Source organism: Impatiens glandulifera, chromosome 1 (genome assembly GCF_907164915.1).
Source record: "Impatiens glandulifera chromosome 1, dImpGla2.1, whole genome shotgun sequence".
Lineage (NCBI taxonomy): Eukaryota > Viridiplantae > Streptophyta > Magnoliopsida > Ericales > Balsaminaceae > Impatiens > Impatiens glandulifera.
This window is the reverse complement of record NC_061862.1, coordinates 147,883,815-147,901,892: the sequence shown is the minus strand read 5'-3', so window position 1 is coordinate 147,901,892 and position 18,078 is coordinate 147,883,815. Positions and strand designations below refer to the sequence as shown.

The 18,078-nt window shown below is 30.2% G+C and overlaps 1 protein-coding gene and 1 non-coding gene across 2 annotated transcripts; one reads left to right on the top strand and one right to left on the bottom strand.

Annotated features, from left to right (window-relative positions):
* LOC124914426 (probable transcription factor KAN4) lies at nt 1-2,690 on the bottom strand. The gene is made up of 5 exons (XM_047454972.1): nt 2,141-2,690; nt 1,881-1,957; nt 1,748-1,790; nt 622-724; nt 1-499 (listed from the first exon to the last, which is right to left on the bottom strand). The coding sequence occupies exons 1-5, from the start codon at nt 2,376-2,378 to the stop codon at nt 151-153; spliced, it is 810 nt and encodes a 269-aa protein (XP_047310928.1). The 5' UTR covers nt 2,379-2,690; the 3' UTR covers nt 1-150.
* A 12,421-nt stretch (nt 2,691-15,111) lies between these two features.
* Nucleotides 15,112-15,183, top strand: TRNAE-UUC. Its single transcript has one exon. It is a non-coding gene; the product is annotated as a tRNA-Glu (tRNA).
* Nucleotides 15,184-18,078: the final 2,895 nt, after the last annotated feature.

Genomic DNA, 18,078 nt, shown 5'->3' with positions numbered 1-18,078 from the left:
AGAAACAAACAAAACAAGAGAGTTATTATTAAGTGAACAAATGTTACCTTTTTCATGAAAATACAAAGAACATTAAATATCTGATCTATAATTAGGTCTCTATATATGAGTAAGTACCTCAAGATCTCACTTAGAATAATTTAGCAATATTCATATAGTCAGATCTAGAGTACTTGCCCTTCTTGCATTCTCCACACCTCCTTCTTTCACCATTCTCAACTTAGAAGGACATTGTGAAAACAAAGACAAAGACAAATAATTACCACTTTCAATATCATTTGTCTTTTTACCTTCTTCGGCCATGGATTTGAGTCCAAGAGAAAGATTCAAATCAATATCAGAATTAGAAGTTTCTTTTCTCTTAAGATTCATCTTATCATTATGAAAGCTAGAGTCTTTGTCTCCTTTGGCTTGATCAATATCATCAAATGAACTAATTCGGTCCATATAAGGTCTATGCATCCAGCTTGCAAGATGGTTGTATGATACATTCCCATATCTTCAACATGCCAAAAGAAAGGATTGATTTTATGATTATAAGATTATGAAATGCATGCATAGTCTTAATCTTGGAAAACATAAAATTATGAGAAAAGAGTTTATTATCATGAGTTTTATTACCTTGGATTATAACCAAAACCTTGCATCCCAGGCAACCTTTCAAGGCTGTACATTTTTTGATAATTTCCTCCCCCACCTCCAAAATAGTTATGATAGAAAGCACCTATCCTCAAGATTTTTTTTTAAATGGTCAGAAAATTAATAAAAAAAAAAGTATCATTTGAGTACATCGACAAACACAAGAGTCTTGCAAATGAGGGAAAGTATAAAGAAAATACGATTAACATGTTTGAGATACTCGAGGAGAGCCACTATGTACAACACATATCCTGAAGAAGAAATTATAAAACCCTAGAACTTACCCAACATCGACTAAGCTAGCATGGAAATCTGATAAGGATACACAAGATATAAAGGGAATGACATGACTAGTGAGTGAACGAATCAAATGGTACATCAAAGGGTTGCATGCGACGAACAAAAGCCTAGTAGCTTTGTTCAACTAAAACGCCGATGTAGAAATACATAGACGAACAATTGAAGATCCTTGATAATATTGATTACATAAAGATCTAGAAAAACACAAATTAAACAAAGTCTGAGAGAGAAGTGTGTAAAATTCACACAAGCTTTAATTATGATAGGGGTAATGCAAAGTGTATCAAGTTTTGTGCCAACCTAGGCACACTTGAGCTTTGAGAGATTTGTTGAATAATTTCTTCCTTTGCAACTCACGACAATTCATGTCATAACTTATATGAAAATATGAGTACTAAACTTGATGATGAGAATGATACAACGAATTATGATATCGAGATTTGCGTCAATTTGAGCTAGCTAGCTTTCTCAAGGATTTGGGGAACATTGTTTTTTTCAACGATGTCATTTGTGATTTTTATTTTGTTTTGAAACTTGTGAAGATTTATATTATAACATGTGAATATTTGTTAAGTAAGATTTTCTCATTTTTGTGCTCTCCACAAAAATAGGAATTAATGAAATAATTTTATCTTTTTAAAATGAACTTGTTATTGGTGTGCTCTATTCACCACACAGTTTTCCAATATTTGTAAAAAACATGGACAAATTAAACTTTTCATCCTATATATCAAGAAAAAACTAGAACTTGTTTTTCTTCTAATGAGTTATGAAAAAATAATAATGAATCCATTGCAAATAATTATACCTTTTGTAGGATCGGGATCTTCTATCTTCTTGCTTCTGTACATCTACACCAGATAAAAGAATTTAAAGAAAGAAATGATAATCAATGAAGGATCTGTAAATTAACAGAAAGATCTCATTTTTAATAAATAAACCTGTAAATGGCTCTTGACATGAGCAATATTAAGCCCCTTGATGTTCATCAATTGAAGAACCAACTTGGGAGTTGCTCCTGTCCATAAATATATAGACCATGATCATCATGAAGCTGATCTGATTAGAGAAACATTTATAATAAGAAAAGTAAATCTAATGGAGTTTTTTCTTTTCTTTAAATGATAAAACCATTTCAGGTGAAAACTTTAGGAATAATATTCAAATGTTACAATCGAATCAAATCAAATTACAAACTCACTGTCTTGGCCACCAAGTCTCTCAACTGCATGAACAAATCGAAGATGTAGCTTAGGTGTCCAACGAAGCCTTGGCAATTTGGATCGAACATAGGGCCTAACTGATGATGATGATGAAGATGGGTTCTTCTTCTTGGTTTTCTCCAAACCCTCTTCTTCTTCTTCTTCTTCTTCTTGATCTTCTTCGTTTTCATTTTCATCTGACTGATCATGTGATGTTGTCCCACCACTTATCTCCATATGATCTTCTTTCTTTGAGATCTGTTTTTAATTATTGGTAATTGATTGAAACATAATCATGAAGGAATGGTAGAATAAGATCCTTAAGATGGTGGGTTTGATTGGACTAGGTTTGGATAAAACTGGTGACTTGGTCTTGGTTTCATGACTTGAGAGAAATCGGAAAACCTAAAAAGAGTTGACAAGAGGAGGAAGAAGAAGAAGACAAGTCTCTCTCTAGATGAATTGTGGGGTGGGTTGTGGGAAATTGCAATTATTTGTGTACAATTTTTGTTTTCATCTGATTTTTATAAGACATGCATGACCTTTGTATGTGTGTATATCAATATAGAAAAATGAAAATTGTAAATAAGCTTCTAAACTAGTTCATGATTTAGTTTTTGTCTATGAAGTTTTAACCCACAAAAAGTGAGTAATTCAAGAACTTCAAATTGGTCTTGATTTCATTGACCTACTCTTTTCTTTCATTTAATGTTTAATGGTAGATAAGGATACTATTGGGTGTTTAGAAGTTTGGATCGATTTTTATAAGTTAAATTTTGATGTAAATTTATACAGTTATAATTTTCGAATAAACTATCTATTTCTACCAACAAAAGGTTGGAATGCATAATTTTATTTACGACTCTTTGAGTATCTCAGAATTTGATCGACTCTTGGGTGGCGGGTATGTCTTTCTTTTGATTTTCATATCTTGTTTGTTAGTTGTTTTTTATCATTTAATATTTGTAATTTTAAGGATGTTATTTAAATGATTTTTTGTAATGCAATAATTTCTTAGTATTTTGACTAAGTTAATTATGATATATAAATGATATTGACTTGTAGTGTACTAATTTGGCATGATATGATAAAAATATAATTTATTTTATTGTGAATTAAGGGATTGATACAAAAGTTTAGAAAATCAAACTGTAGTGGTTGATTTCAAAATTTTCTACATTTTTAAAATTAGGTAATATTCAAAGACTTTCAATACTTTTTATGGGTTTTTTCTTTTGTTCTTTAAGCAAAGCTGATATGAATATGACCCATGATGTCATGATGATGAACATGATGGCTGGAGCCTGGAGTTCATAAGTTATCATCAACCAAAATTTATGTGATAATAATTAATATGTTTAAAAAATTAAATAAAAGCTCTCTTTTACTTTTCAAGGAATAGACAAATTTCTTTTGTATGAAAGGTTACCTAAAATAATAAATAAACCAAAATAAAACCTTACAAAATTTTGATGGACCTTAATTTGCTGTTAAAAATCTTTTTATCTCTCAAATTATAGTAAGATAATCAAAATCACACTCTATTATATTTAAAATAGAGTGTGAATTGAGTGAAAAATGTTTACATGTATATACTCAAAATTATCTTTATGAAATGTTTTGTCTCAAATTTATTGAATATTTGCATTGTGAATTCAAAGAATTAACCATAAAGAAGAACTTTCTAGCACTTGTTAGGGTCTATATCTCATAGGACAACTTAGTTGACAAATATTCCTAGCATTTTAATGTTTCCATTTATACACATTATGATATTAGATATGAATTTGTGGATGTGGACTAGTTTGTTAAAAATATATTCAATTGGAAAATATATATTGATATAGTATGATAGACAAAATTTATTATAAGTTATTTCTAATCTGATCAATTCAGGTTAAGTATTTCCAAATAGTCACTAAAAACATAATGTGACAAAAATTTGGAAGAAAAAACAATTAATCTATTGTTAACTTGATTGTTTTGTTGTTGTTAATAATATGATTCATCATATATATCAGATAATACAAACCAAATAGCCCCCAGGGTTAGGAAGCTTCCCATTAATTAAATTAGAATCATCTCTAATTAATATAACTCGAACAACTAATTAACATCTAGATTTTTCATTAAATTATAATCTATTATATATAGTATGATTTAACTGAAGTTATTTTTTGCTGACAAGTATTGAAATTAACCGGCTGGATTAATCAATGTTCTCTTCTTTTTTTTTCTGTTTGTTTGATTCATTCGGTAGTTTATTTTATTATTATTATTATTATTATTATTATTAAACTTCCTAACTATTTAAAACTTATATATAAAAAAAAAAATCTAATTGTTATTTAAGATTCGATTTGATCACTTTTTATTTTATCAAACGAGACTTAAATTTTGAATTGTATCATAACATATAAGGATGACAGTTTGAAACCGTCCGCGAAAATTGAACCGAATTGCTCCGTTTGGGACAATTTTCTCCGAAACCGAACGGGAATTGGACGGGATGATATTTGTGTCTCACGCTTCGATCTCACCCAAACACTATAAACATAATTAAATATATCAAAATTATTAATATATTTATTTATTCACTATATTTTATAAGAGTCGTAAATTTATTTCTTTATAATAATATAAATTTTAAATATACTACAATACATATTATATTAAAAATTCCGTTTATATAAATTTTTTTATAAATTTTTATTTTTTTTAAAAAATATTTTATTAAAGATAACAATCACGATTTTAATCGATTTTATTTGAAAACAAACAAATGTTTAATTTCTTACTTTAATTTAATGTCCCTAGTATTTTTTTTCCTTAATTAGTTAACATTTGTAAAACAAAATTAACAACTCTATCACTTTTCAAAATTTTCAATTATATATTCTCTCAGTCACAAATTTATTACTGGATTCGAAAAATTGTACAAAATATTATGTTCTTTTAATTTTTTTAATTAAATAAATACAAAACCTATCTTTATTTAGATTTTTTAAAATCTAGACCTAATAAAAAAAAACTTCCAACCATACATTTATCTGAGTTTGTGTAGTTGTGATGGTGACCCAACCCCCATTACATTGCAGCTTCTTTTCCGTCGGGAATCGCGGGTTTTGTAATTTTGTTACCTCTCAGATCGAAGATCAAGAAAGAACACGTACTATAATCCTCCATAAATTTATAATTAATATCTTTCCTTACAACAAAATTAATTATTATTATTTCTTATAACCCTAAAGATAGAGACAAAGGTGGTTTCATGTGAATTCCATGATGAGAAATACATGGGATTCCAAGCTCTGATCATAAATATTATTATTATTATTATGATTACTTCATCAGCATGTAATGTAACGTCTCTTTCTCAATTGCTCGTGTTAATTTCAAATATCAAATTAAAGCTAGAGTTTATAGACGACAAGTCGACAAGTCGACGAGATATACCTTTTTTAGGTCAGATCGAATCACATGATGAGTACTACATACGAACTGCCACGTGTAGCATTGGATGTATAGGACCGTGAAGATCTTGATGATCATCATCATCTATCTTTTTGTTTTAGGGTTTCTTCCATCCCTCCAAATCATGCTCACGGGTATCTCGATTATTGCACCAAATATTTCTTAAATTTGAACAATTATTAATTAAATAATAAGTCAAAATTGAAAATAATACAGTTCCCAAAGTTACAACCAAATATTTAAGAAGATATATCTGTGATCATAAATGTAACCATCATGGGCTCACTTCCAAGTTCATTACTATAATTTATTTGTTCCATATAAATATTTTTGTATAAAAAAAATCAGCATCATAGTTGAAAAATATAAACTATAACATGTGATATTAAATTAATGTCTAATATGAATTAGCAAAAAAAAAAATATAATATATATAGAACAGAGAAATTAAATCTTGGAAAAAAAACGTGTAAGTTACTTTATTCTAATAGTTATAACTATTACTTACATTCGGGATTTACTTTGTTGTAATGGGTTGTCCTTAATATTTACCATTGATGCGATTTTTTATTTTAATTAAGTTACTAAAATAAAATAGAAAACAACTGGCAAATAAAAAATGTAGGTATGGTATTTTTATTTATTTTTAATAAGAAAATATTATTTGAAAGAGGAGAATCACATCCTTTCTTCTAGTATATATCTCTTAAATCTTCCCGAGGTCTTGAGTTCGAGCTCGTCAAACAAACTATGTGATTAGTTTGAAGGAGGAGTGCATGGAACAGAACATCTGAGAATTGAAGAATTTCTAAGCCTTCATGAAGTCAACCTCCGGGTAGTAGATTTTGTTTGGTTATGATGTTAATTTCTTAATTAATCTTGTCATTTATTTACCCATAATAAGGTTAAATATGTGTGTCCTACTAATGCGGATCTCTACTATATTATAATGATAATAATATTAGGTTGAATTTCAGATTTGAGTATGTCTGTCTTTCATTTTTGTGATTCCCTTATTCCTCGTTATTACCAGTAATTATTTTTTATTCAATTAATATATAATTATATCAACTAATCTCAACTTGTTGTCGGCTTGCAGCATCAATCAACAACACATACATGCCCCATAGAATATTCGGATTTGTGTGGTTTCTTTAAAAATCTAAATCATGAAAAATAAACATTAACATCGATTTCATTAGGTTATTTTATCTACATTTTTCATTTTTAATCTCTCAAAGTTACATTATTTCACTTGGTAACACGAAAAGTATTGTCCGGCTTAGTCCAAATGTACGTGTCTTGTCTTCTTATATTTTTTTAAGTTAATGTGGTGTGAAATATTTTATCATTTTATTTAATTTAAATTAATTGATTATTTGAATTAAATTTATTTAATAATAAATATTTAATTATTTCAGTTTAGTTCAAATTAAACGTCTACAAAGAAAGCCCAGTCCAGCCTACTTTCTTCTCCAAGCAGCCCATAGGCCCAGTCCCTCAAAATTTTGTTATTAAAAGTATTATATTTTCATTTGTATGACATACATTTTTTTAAAAATGGGTTAAAAAATAAACACATTTAAAAAATTTCACATACATTTTTTAAATTTTATAATTTTACGATTATAAAAATTAACTAGTTGTTTTCGGTCGAAAAAACTAGGTTGTAACCCAAAAAAAATTGTGCATGATTTTAGCTTGGGCCTTGTTCTCTTGGGGTTTTTAAAAAAAAAATAATTTAAATCAGTTTTTTCTATTAATCACTCCTAAACAATTACTTCACTCATTTAATTAATTAAAATACTAAAATACCTTCTATTTTAAATTATTATTTTTTATTTCATTCATATATATCAATACTCTTTAAGTCTTCTTACCAAAAATAATCATCATTTCCTCAAAATCATCACCAATCATTTTTTTCTCTCCCCCTAAATTTTTAAAAAAATCTCAATCCGAGCAAGGCCTTAGTTTATGACCGAGAAATTGAGTTCGGCCGAGGGAAAGACCTAGTGTCCTGGTTTCTGACAAAGAAATAAGAGTCACGGTCGAGAGTCTAGCTTGGTTTTTAACGGATATCCTCTACTAGGTTTATGACCGAAAAATAAGAGCCACGACCAAGAGCATGGCCTGGGCCCTGGTTTTCGGTTGTGGCATACTTTTCAGCTTTGGCCTAGTTTTTGGCCGAGAAGTAAAAGCCACGCACATCCTAGTTTTTGGTAGTGGCCTACTTTTTGATCGTGCCTATATAGTATATTCTAACCAAGAGAAGGCTTGTCCGGTCTACTTCTCGACTGAGCCTAGAGATGCCCGTTCACTGCGACCTAGCCACCCGACCTTGGTTCGATCAAGGCCTTAAAGCCCCTTTTGATCTAATTTTCTTCTTCCATTAAGCCCTAACTTAAAAAATTAGAAAATTAATAAATAAATATTTTCCAATAAAACACAAATACTTTCCTGAGGTCCCGTATGATTTCATTTTTGCTTTTTTTCTTCACTTACACCTTAACTAAAAAAATCATAAAAAGAAATAATATAAAATATTTCTAATAAAAACACAAAAATTATTTTCCTTAAAGTCCCGTTTAGCATTATTTGAGAATTGACTTTCAATTTCAATTTGTATATTTTCAGGTACCTTTCAGATTAAGCCTTCCATAATATATAATTACGCATTTATCTTTTTGTCATATATATTAATTAAAAATATAATTTTACGAGCATACTTGTATGATATGATTAAAATATCTTGTAGTCACTTTCTTAGTTACTGGATTTGAAATAATTTATTAAATAAAGTGTAAAAATCATATTAACAAAGTAATTTAAACCGTATGGATCGATAAAAACATATACAATGATAGACTTTTGTTCATGGTTAGAAATAAGGGGTTAAACCCGTCTTCTCAGAATTCTATGCGGTGACGTGATCTAAATAATTTTCATGTGCATCATTATTACACTTTGTTCAATCAAGTTAGTCCGGTTGATCTTCGTTGATAAAATTTATGGAAGTTTAAAATGCCTACATTTGGTTGGAATGATATTCACGACGAAAATTCTCATTACTGATAGATGTATGCGTAAATACATTATTATTATGAGTCTTTGTATGTGTTACAAGGAGGTTGAGACGACTTCTCATCTGCTTTTACATTGTCACAATGTTGCAAGTATATGAAGTCTTTTGTGGAATTTGACCGGAATCCAATGGGTTATGTCAAAGACCGTTGGTGGCTATTGAAAGACATGGATCATGACGACTAAAAAAGCGAGACTTAGAAGATTGATATTTATCCCTATAATTTTCTAGTGGATTATCTTGTTGGAAAGAAATCAAAAAATATTTAGCAATTAAAGTAGATCGTTAAAAATTATTTACAATGCCATAAAAATTGTGAATGTGTGTGAAGATTTTATTATTTTTCTTGAAGATATTCGAGTCAAAAAGAGAACGAGTTTGGATGATATTCTGAAAATTGGGCATACTTATATTGGATCCAACTGTATGAAGTTGGAGAGATGGTCTGAAGAATTGAGCCTTCAAAACAAGTAAAAGGAAACAGCCCAAAAATATGGTTCAAACTTATGAACATCCCAGCACACATGTATAATGCAGAAGCTCTAAGTCACTTTGCTAGTCTATTGGGGAAATCATTATATATGGACTCAATTACAGAGGGAGGAGTGCATCTTAATTTTGCTAGAATAAGCATTGAAGTGCATCCTCAAAGTACACTGCCAAAGAACATGACAGTTGCTGATAGAAAGGGAAAGCCCATAGTCATGGAAATCTCATATGAATGGAGACCAAACAGGTGTGGTTTCTGCAATAATTTCCAACATGTTAGTACTAAATGTGCAAAAGCAATTGAGGAAGAACAAAAAATCATGAAAGCCCAAGAAGCAAAAAAAAAAACAGGAAAATGAAACGGAAGTATCAAGAATTGAATAGCATATTATGGAAGTCAATGATAGTGATAAAAAAGACAAAATTGAGGAAAATACAGAGGAAGAAAGCAAGAAGGATTCTATGAAAAAGGAAAGCCGTGAAAGAAAGAGAATAAAGGGAATCAAGGTGAAGAGGAAAAATTTTTTTGTGTAATGCAAAGGATTAAGATGAAAATGGAAGATGAAACTCAAGTTGTTGTTGAGGAAACTCAAGAGGAAATTACCCAGAATTTCAAAGCTGAAACAGAGAATTCTAAAGTCGATAAAGAAGATTTCAAAACCGATGTAGAGTTTGAAGCTGAAGTTGAAGATATGGAAGACAAGAATACATAAATTCAAGTTGAAGATAACAAAGGTAAAACCCTGAAATTCTCAGAAATAATTCTTTGTATCAAATCAGAACAGACTCGTACAAAGAAAGAATTCAAAATGAGAAACAAAAATACTCATCATCATCTTCAATACAATCTCCTTTTATCGTTAAAAGAAGAGAAAGAGGAAGAGAAGGGGAAGAATACATCTCAATGAAAATAGATGGCATGCGAAAATTCTAGGCTGGGATGGTTAGGTTTGAATATAGTCTTTTCTGTTTGTAATCTCTGTTATTTAGAATGTATGAATTTACTAATCAGTTTTTTAGGGGTTTTTTTGATTGTTATCATTAATCATAGTTATGGTTTTTCTAGTTTTAATTTCTGACATTCCCACTTTTGAAATTTTATTTAGATGGTTATAAACCGTTTTAAAAAAAAAAAATATCTCTCTAATTTTTGTTTGCTTCTCTTTTGTAGTTGGCCTTCTATGTTTTTCTGTTAGTAGTCTTCTTTCTGTTTTTATGGCTAGACATGCCTCGTCCGGCTCCAAGTCCTATTGTAACAAAAATAAATATAATTTCAGAAGGAAACATATCATAACAAAAAAAACATAATGTCAGAAATAACTATCTTCATTCCCTTGATAAAATCTTCACTATAATAGTGTTTGACGACCTGAAAAACGCCGTTGTAGTATTTACCACATAGTACTTATACAACCGAAAAATATCCAGGCTTCCATGAAACTTGAAGAACGAAATAACATCATGTTTGCTGATATGGTACTTGGTTTGTGATTCAGAAATGAAACTTGAGGAGTAGTAATTCCGATTCGGAGAATGAAACGACACCATAAGAAGTTCCTAATAGCCATTTGTGCAAAATCTCTCTTAACACTCGCATGACTCTATCTCTCGCAAATATTGATGCAGACTCTGTTTTTGAACAAAATTAAATAGTATTGGTCTCTTTTGTACTGAGTTTCTAAACATCTTTTACAACAAAAGACTTTTTATTACTGCTATTCATTTCAAGGAGGTTAGATGATGTTCCCTGAGCAAATACTAGTTCTTCTATGTTTCTCTTTTTTGATGCAGCTACCTGCCATCTTTAATGTAATATTCATATTTGCCAATCAAAACAAATTAAACTTAGTAACAGTACATCCATCCAACATACAACATATATATATTATACAAACAAAACTACATGGGAGATATAGAAACCATGGAATCTCCAGCAGAGGAATTCTACTTAGAAGGTCATATGCATGGAGAAAATATATTATAAAAAAGAATCACAGCCAAACATGAGTGATCTATGTTGGGGCTCGGAGATATGAAGCGTAGCTCGAAAATAAAATAAAATAAAATTTTAAAGTACAAATATGATATTACCTTTAATTTCTTTTATCTAATTTAAAAAAAGAAAAAAACTTATTTTTATTATTACTCTCGTTTTATTCATAATTTTCTCGTTATTTTTTAAACCTACCCTAAATTTTTTTCAAGTTCACCCAAATCTAATTTCTGGATGACTTCAGGTTTTTCATAGCTTCAGGTTAACCGGATGACTTCAGGTTTTTCATAGCTTCTTCTAGTTAACCGGATGACTTCAGGTTTTTCATAGCTTCAGGTTAACCGGATGACTTCAGGTTTTTCATAGCTTCTTCTGGTTAACCGGATGACTTCAGGTTTTTCATAGCTTTAGGTTAACCGGATGACTTCAGGTTTTTCATAGCTTCTTCTGGTTAACCGGATGACTTCAGGTTTTTTATAGCTTTAGGTTAACCGGATGACTTCAGGTTTTTCATAGTTTCAGGTTAACCGGATGACTTCAGGTTTTTCATAGCTTCTTCTGGCCGGTTTGATATTCAACCAGTTTGATTTCTTGACCATTCTTTCGGTTTACAACTCAACCGGTGCTGAACTTGAACCTGTCCGGATTTCTGCACATAGGTTGAACCTGTCCGGATTTTGAACTTCTTGACCGAACCGGTTGACCGAACGCTTTGACCGAACTCCGGTTGACTGAGCAGGTATACATTGTCGAGCCGATCTTGCCTATAGGTAAATTTCGGATCCTGCTCAGTTGGGTTTTTGTTTTCCTTAGTCAATGAGGAAAAGCCCAAGAAATAGGTCCATTTTGGGCCCCACTTAATTCATTTTTGGAAGCAATATAAAAGGAGAGAAAACTTCTTTTGCAAGATATAAGAGCAAAAGAAAGAGAGAGAAAATCAAGAAAGAAAAGAGGGAAAAACTTCAAGTTTTAGCAGCCTTAGTGTTTTGATGATTGCCGGAGTTTGCACCGTTGGATCGTCATAATTTTTGGACAGCAGTTTCACAACTTATGGGCCAACATTTTGGACGGTAGAGATCCGATTCTGAGGTCTGCAGGTCGGGGTTTCATTGCCGGAACAGTAGCAGTTATTTTTGGTGATATTCTTCCTTTCTTGTTCTTTGATTGTTTCTATATCCTTGATGTGCATGTTTCCAAGGGTATTATGAATTTGTATGCCTCTAGTATTGTCTAGAGAAAACTTTTGTATTGCTCTCTTGCTGGTGATAGTGGATTTTAAGCGGCACTAGGTGTCCCGTGGTTTTTACCCATTGAGGGGTTTTCCACGCTAAAATTTTGTGTTGTTTGTGTGTGCTTGCTTGGTGTGTTACTCACTGTTTTAGGGCTGTGTTGATTGCATTTTGCATACCTATTTGTTAGCTTCCTCACAGGTTTAAACGGTTTGGGAAAGTGTTACCAAACGAATGATAAATTCCGCATTTTGTTGTTTACCGTTGTGGTGCATTTCCATCAAGGTGAGTCCATGGTTTTTCTCTATCGAAAACCAGACCGGTTTCTTGGTCAAACTATAACTTACTAGTGGAGCAATGACTTTCGTCTTTCAAATCCCGGTTCCATCTTTGACTCACTTGTGCACCTAAATATCAAACTACCAATAACTACTCAAAACTAAAGTCTACACTAAGCAACAAAACAGTAAAAAATAGAAAAGTAAAATGGAGAAGATTAAATGTGGTTTTTTAAATTTTGTAAGAGAGGCCTATACCCACTTAAATAATTTTGTTTTTTCTGCAATAACCAACCTTTCACGCCATTTTCTTCGAGGAAACATTTGGAACATGATCAAGCTCTGAGGGCAGGCCCAAGTGACTTGTATCCGAAGAACCAAAACTAACCAAATTCAAATTTAGATATTTCGAATGTAAACTTTTTGGATCTATATATTTGGTGAGCACACAGAGCTTTTAATATGTGTTAAGAATAATCACAAGTGCAAAACAAAATCATTCGGAATAAAATTAAATATTTCAAATAAAGTATTTTCACTCGAAGTAAAACTAAATATTTCAATATTTCAAACATTATCTACTTTTTTGTGACCGGAAAATGTCCAACCATTTTACTAAAGAAAAGAAAATTACAACTTAAACATGAAATTGATTGGTTCAGGTTGGTTTATTATTTTGAATCACTCTTATATTTTATTAATAATAATTTAGGTCATTTTATAAAATTAACAACATTGTTGTCTTATGTAAAAATAAAGAAAATTATTGTAGAATTTATGTTATAGATATGCTAATATTATATCTCGCCATCATTGTTTTCTTTACATTTTTTATATATTAATGTTTATTTAATATAAGAGCTACATTAACATTTCACAATTCTAGAGCTCCACATGATGTATAAGCAGTTGTATTCGACTTGAACAAGTCGTGTTAGACTCTCAATAGTGTTGTATCGTGTCATGTCTCAATCTTATATGTGTTGTGTCGTATCTTATCCCACTCAAAATATTATGATCAATGAGCTATTTCGTGTTGTGTTAATTAGTGTCCACAAATTTATTTGTGTCGTGCTAACGCGTGTTTAAATTCATGGTTCGTGTTATTTCGACTATACCTGGTCATCGTTTTGACTCAATTGTGTTGTGTCGATGTCCGTTTTCATTCGTGTCGTGTACACACTCATGTTAATTACATATATATTAAATTATATGGTTAGTAAAAATTATAAAATATTATTTATTTTAATTTAAAGAAATTTAAATTAATTTAATAAGTTAAATGTGATAAAATGTTATTTAAAAATTTAATTAATATTTAAATATGTAAAATATGTAGATATAAACAGGTAGTTTTATTAATATAAAGTGGATAAAAAAATATGAATAAAAATTGAATAGATTTATAATTGACATATTTATAAATATATATTATTATATTATAATTTAATGAAAATGTGGGAAAGATGAATAGAAATTATAAATATATATTATTATATTATTAAATTAAATTAAATTATTATTATATATATATATATATTTATTATTTAATTTATTAATAATAATTAAAATTATAAAATAATTTAAAATTTTAAAAGTAAATTAATTAACTAATAAAAGTAATATTAAAAGAATTATTATTAGACTCACATCTCTATTTATATAATTTATTTATTTATATATTTTAAATTTATATTATTTAAGTTAATATTTTATTTTAATATTTTAATTTAATATGTTTAATTTTAATTATATATATATTATATTTATAAAATTAAATAATTTATTAATTAAATGAGAATGGAAATAAACTCAGAGAGAATATTAATATAAAGTTGAGTAGCTTAGTTCGTGTGACTAATTTTGTTTATGTTATTTCGTGTGTATTTTTGTGTTCCTATCGTGTCTATACTCGTGTTGTGTCTATGTCGACTCGTGACCATATTACGATCGTATAAACTCATAATCGTGTCGTCTCGTGCTTGTGTCGTGTCTAACCCACGACCCGGGTGAGATAATATCGTATTGTGTCATTACATACTAATATCATGTTGGATCGTGTCAATTCGTATAATCTAACTAGTCGGAGGAAAAAACGTGAAATATTTTATTAAAAATAAAATACAACTTAAAATGAAGGGTTATGTTGGCTTACTATTTTGACTCATTTTATAATCATAAATGGTAAATTGAGTCATCTTTGTAAAATTAATAACACATGCTCTCTTTATTTAAAAATATAAACAAAAATATAATAATCTCAAAATATGATTAAGGCTTATGTTATACGATATGATAGAGAATATCCAATATGACTAGAGTTTAGGTAATAAATGATATCCAATGTCCAATTGTTGGCTAATAATTTTTAGATTAGTATATGTAATAGAACAGATTACAATAACAAATCAAAATCACAAAATCCGATGTCGTCCAGCGGTTAGGATATCTGGCTTTCACCCAGGGGACCCGGGTTCGATTCCCGGCATCGGAATTATTTTTCTTGTTTAGAGTATAAACAAAACTAAAACTTGTTTCATGGTGACCTTGTTTCTTTTTTACAAAGGACCAAATACTTATTTATTTTGTTTCACGAGTTAAATCAACCAATGGAAGCCCAAGAGTTCATGGTGACCTTGTTTCTTTTTTCACAAAGGATTCGCAAATCAAGAGTCTTTGACGAGAGAGATTGAGGAGTAAGAGAATACATACCACGAATATAATTTTTTCTATACGCGACCAAAATTTTTGAAATGAATTATATTACCTTTTCCCTTTTGAGGAACTGCGAATCATCCCGCAACAAAAACTCTCCTCTAGCGTATAACCTCCCATTGGGAGTGCCTACCATTATTGTCGTAGAGAAAAAGAGATGTACAAGTTTAAATTTTTGGAGGCATATTTCACAGCCACCAACTTTATTTATAGAGATGAATGTTCAAGGCTTGGGAGTCAACTTTGATATTGATATTGTGCTAGATTCTGCAAAAGATAAACATAAGTTTTAAAATAAAGAAACAATATGTAATATATCATCACTATCTTGTTAGATGCATGTCTTTCAACATCATTATCACATCATTATCAAGTTTCTCTTTTACGTTAATGTGATTGATATCATAAGATCAAGACATTTGTCAACCACTTTAGTCTAAAAGAAAAATAGAGATATACATCAACCAAATCAAATGACACATATAACATTCTATCAATAATGTAATTAAAATGATTGTTAATTTATTTCATAATAAAACAAATGTTAAGGTTTTAAACAATTAAAAATTAAATCTACATTGACATTGCAAACTTATAAGACTATTAATAGAACAAATAAAATATTATTTGAAGACTAATAACATAAAATATGGTCGGTTCTATTTAGGGGTTCGGGTAAGCTAAAACTCACCTAATATATATATATATATATTATTACAGTACAAATAAGATACTACCTTCCAATTTTTAAATTTTTTTAGTTTAATACACTATTTTTTTAATTTAATTATTTAAAATAAAAAGACAAAACTTGCATTTATCCACTCTTATTTTATTTATAATTTTCTCGTTATATTTTTAGACCCACCGAACTCAGATTCCGGTTCGGTCCCTAAAGCCATATAAAAATATTTTTTGAGGATAGATTTCCGAGTATAATCAAACTAATGGATTTGATCAGTAATGTAGGTATGGCGGGCTATCACGGTAAGTTATTTGTTTTGGAACATGTATTTTAATATTAAGTTGTTGACTTTTCAGGATCATTTCGAGTCTGTTGGGTAGCACATCGACAATTATCGCCACCAATGACTACATCACGCAAAACAATTTTGGGATATGTGGAGATGTCAATAGAACACTCAGTACATTAGGGCTCATGAAGGTGACGAGGCAGCGATTCGGGCCAATCCCTCTCCGGAGATCGTTCTTAGTGATTGGCATTATCTTTTAGAGCGTCGCTTCTTCACTTCGGAGTTCAGTGTAAGTTAATATTTTTGTAACGAGCCTTTACTTTAATAATCTATTAAACGGACCACTTTTCTTAATTGTAGAAAACAAGTATGTCGAATTCGAGTAATAGATCGCATGTCGTGTACAAGAATCATGCGGACAACATCTCATTTTCTTAAGTCGAGAGACAACTGGTGCGTTTAATCATTTAATATTAAGTTTCTAATATTTTTTCGTTTTTATTATAATGTCTATTATTAAATTTGTACAGGAGAGGACTACCGACACTCCCCTAATTTCGCTGACCTATTTCTCCACACGCACTCAAAGAAACCAACTATGCATGATCCAATTCTGGAGGTCCCCGCTATTATTTTTGAGAAAGTGGTAAGTCGTGTTTATAAGTTAAATTTAATTTGTGTTTGTACTAATCAAAATTTAATTGTGTTTGTAGTCTACGTTGTGCACCTCTATAGAAGAAGACCGAGTAGGAATGAGCTAAAGTTGACGAAGTACGTGTTCGGGTCTTAAGAACATGGTAGAGTCGTGGGTATGGGATTAGGCATATGTCCTACACCTTTTAGAGCAGATGCTCGGGAGAGTTCTTTGAGCACTCAGCGCACTAACACGCAACAGTTACGTGATGACAATTGGACTTTATAGGAGGAGATGTAGAATATGTGAGAGGAGCGTGAAACGGAGATGCTAAAGATGTGAGAGGAGTGTGAGGCTAAGAGACAACAGTCACGGGAAGAGCGTGAGGCTGAAAGACAACAGTCACGGATAGAGCGTGCCAAATGCGGAATGAGATGATTGAGATGAGGGAGAACATGACCATGATTTTATTCATGTTACGCCGCCCTCTCCCTCCTACTTGATGTGTATTGAGATGATTGAATATTATTTATGAATATTGTTTGAATTAGCGTTTTTATTTATATAAATGTTTTTGGCAAAACAACTATTTAATATTGTTTACAAGGTCAAATATTAATAATACGAAATAAAACGGAATACATTTACATATTACTAACGACATTGTTATTGGGAGAGTCGTATCAGTAATGACATTGCCTTTGGGAGAGTAGTTACTAATTAATATATATATATATATATATATATATATATATATCAGTAACGACATCGTCATTGGGAGAGTCGTTACTAATATAAATATCACTAAAGACATCGTCATTGGGAGAGTCGTTATTAATATAGATATTAGTAACGACATACATTGTCATTGGAAGAGTTGTTATTAATATAGATATCAGTAACAACATTGACATTGGGAGAGACGTTATTAATACATATATTAGTAACAGTATTGTATTTGTAGAGCCCTTATTGATATGTATATAGTAACTAAAATAATGCGGTTACTGCCATTTTCCTACTAGTGTTAATTTTAATAAAAATATTAGAATTAACATAACTAAAC

Bases quoted from the DNA above. Each gene is read 5' to 3' on its own strand.
- LOC124914426 (XM_047454972.1), bottom strand. From the start codon at position 2,378: ATGGAGATAAGTGGTGGGACAACATCACATGATCAGTCAGATGAAAAT. The intron at 1,958-2,140 runs GTGAGTTTGTAA...ATTTATGGACAG, and splicing joins GAGACTTGGTGGCCAAGACA to GAGCAACTCCCAAGTTGGTT. The intron at 725-1,747 runs GTATAATTATTT...TCTTGAGGATAG, and splicing joins AGATCCCGATCCTACAAAAG to GTGCTTTCTATCATAACTAT.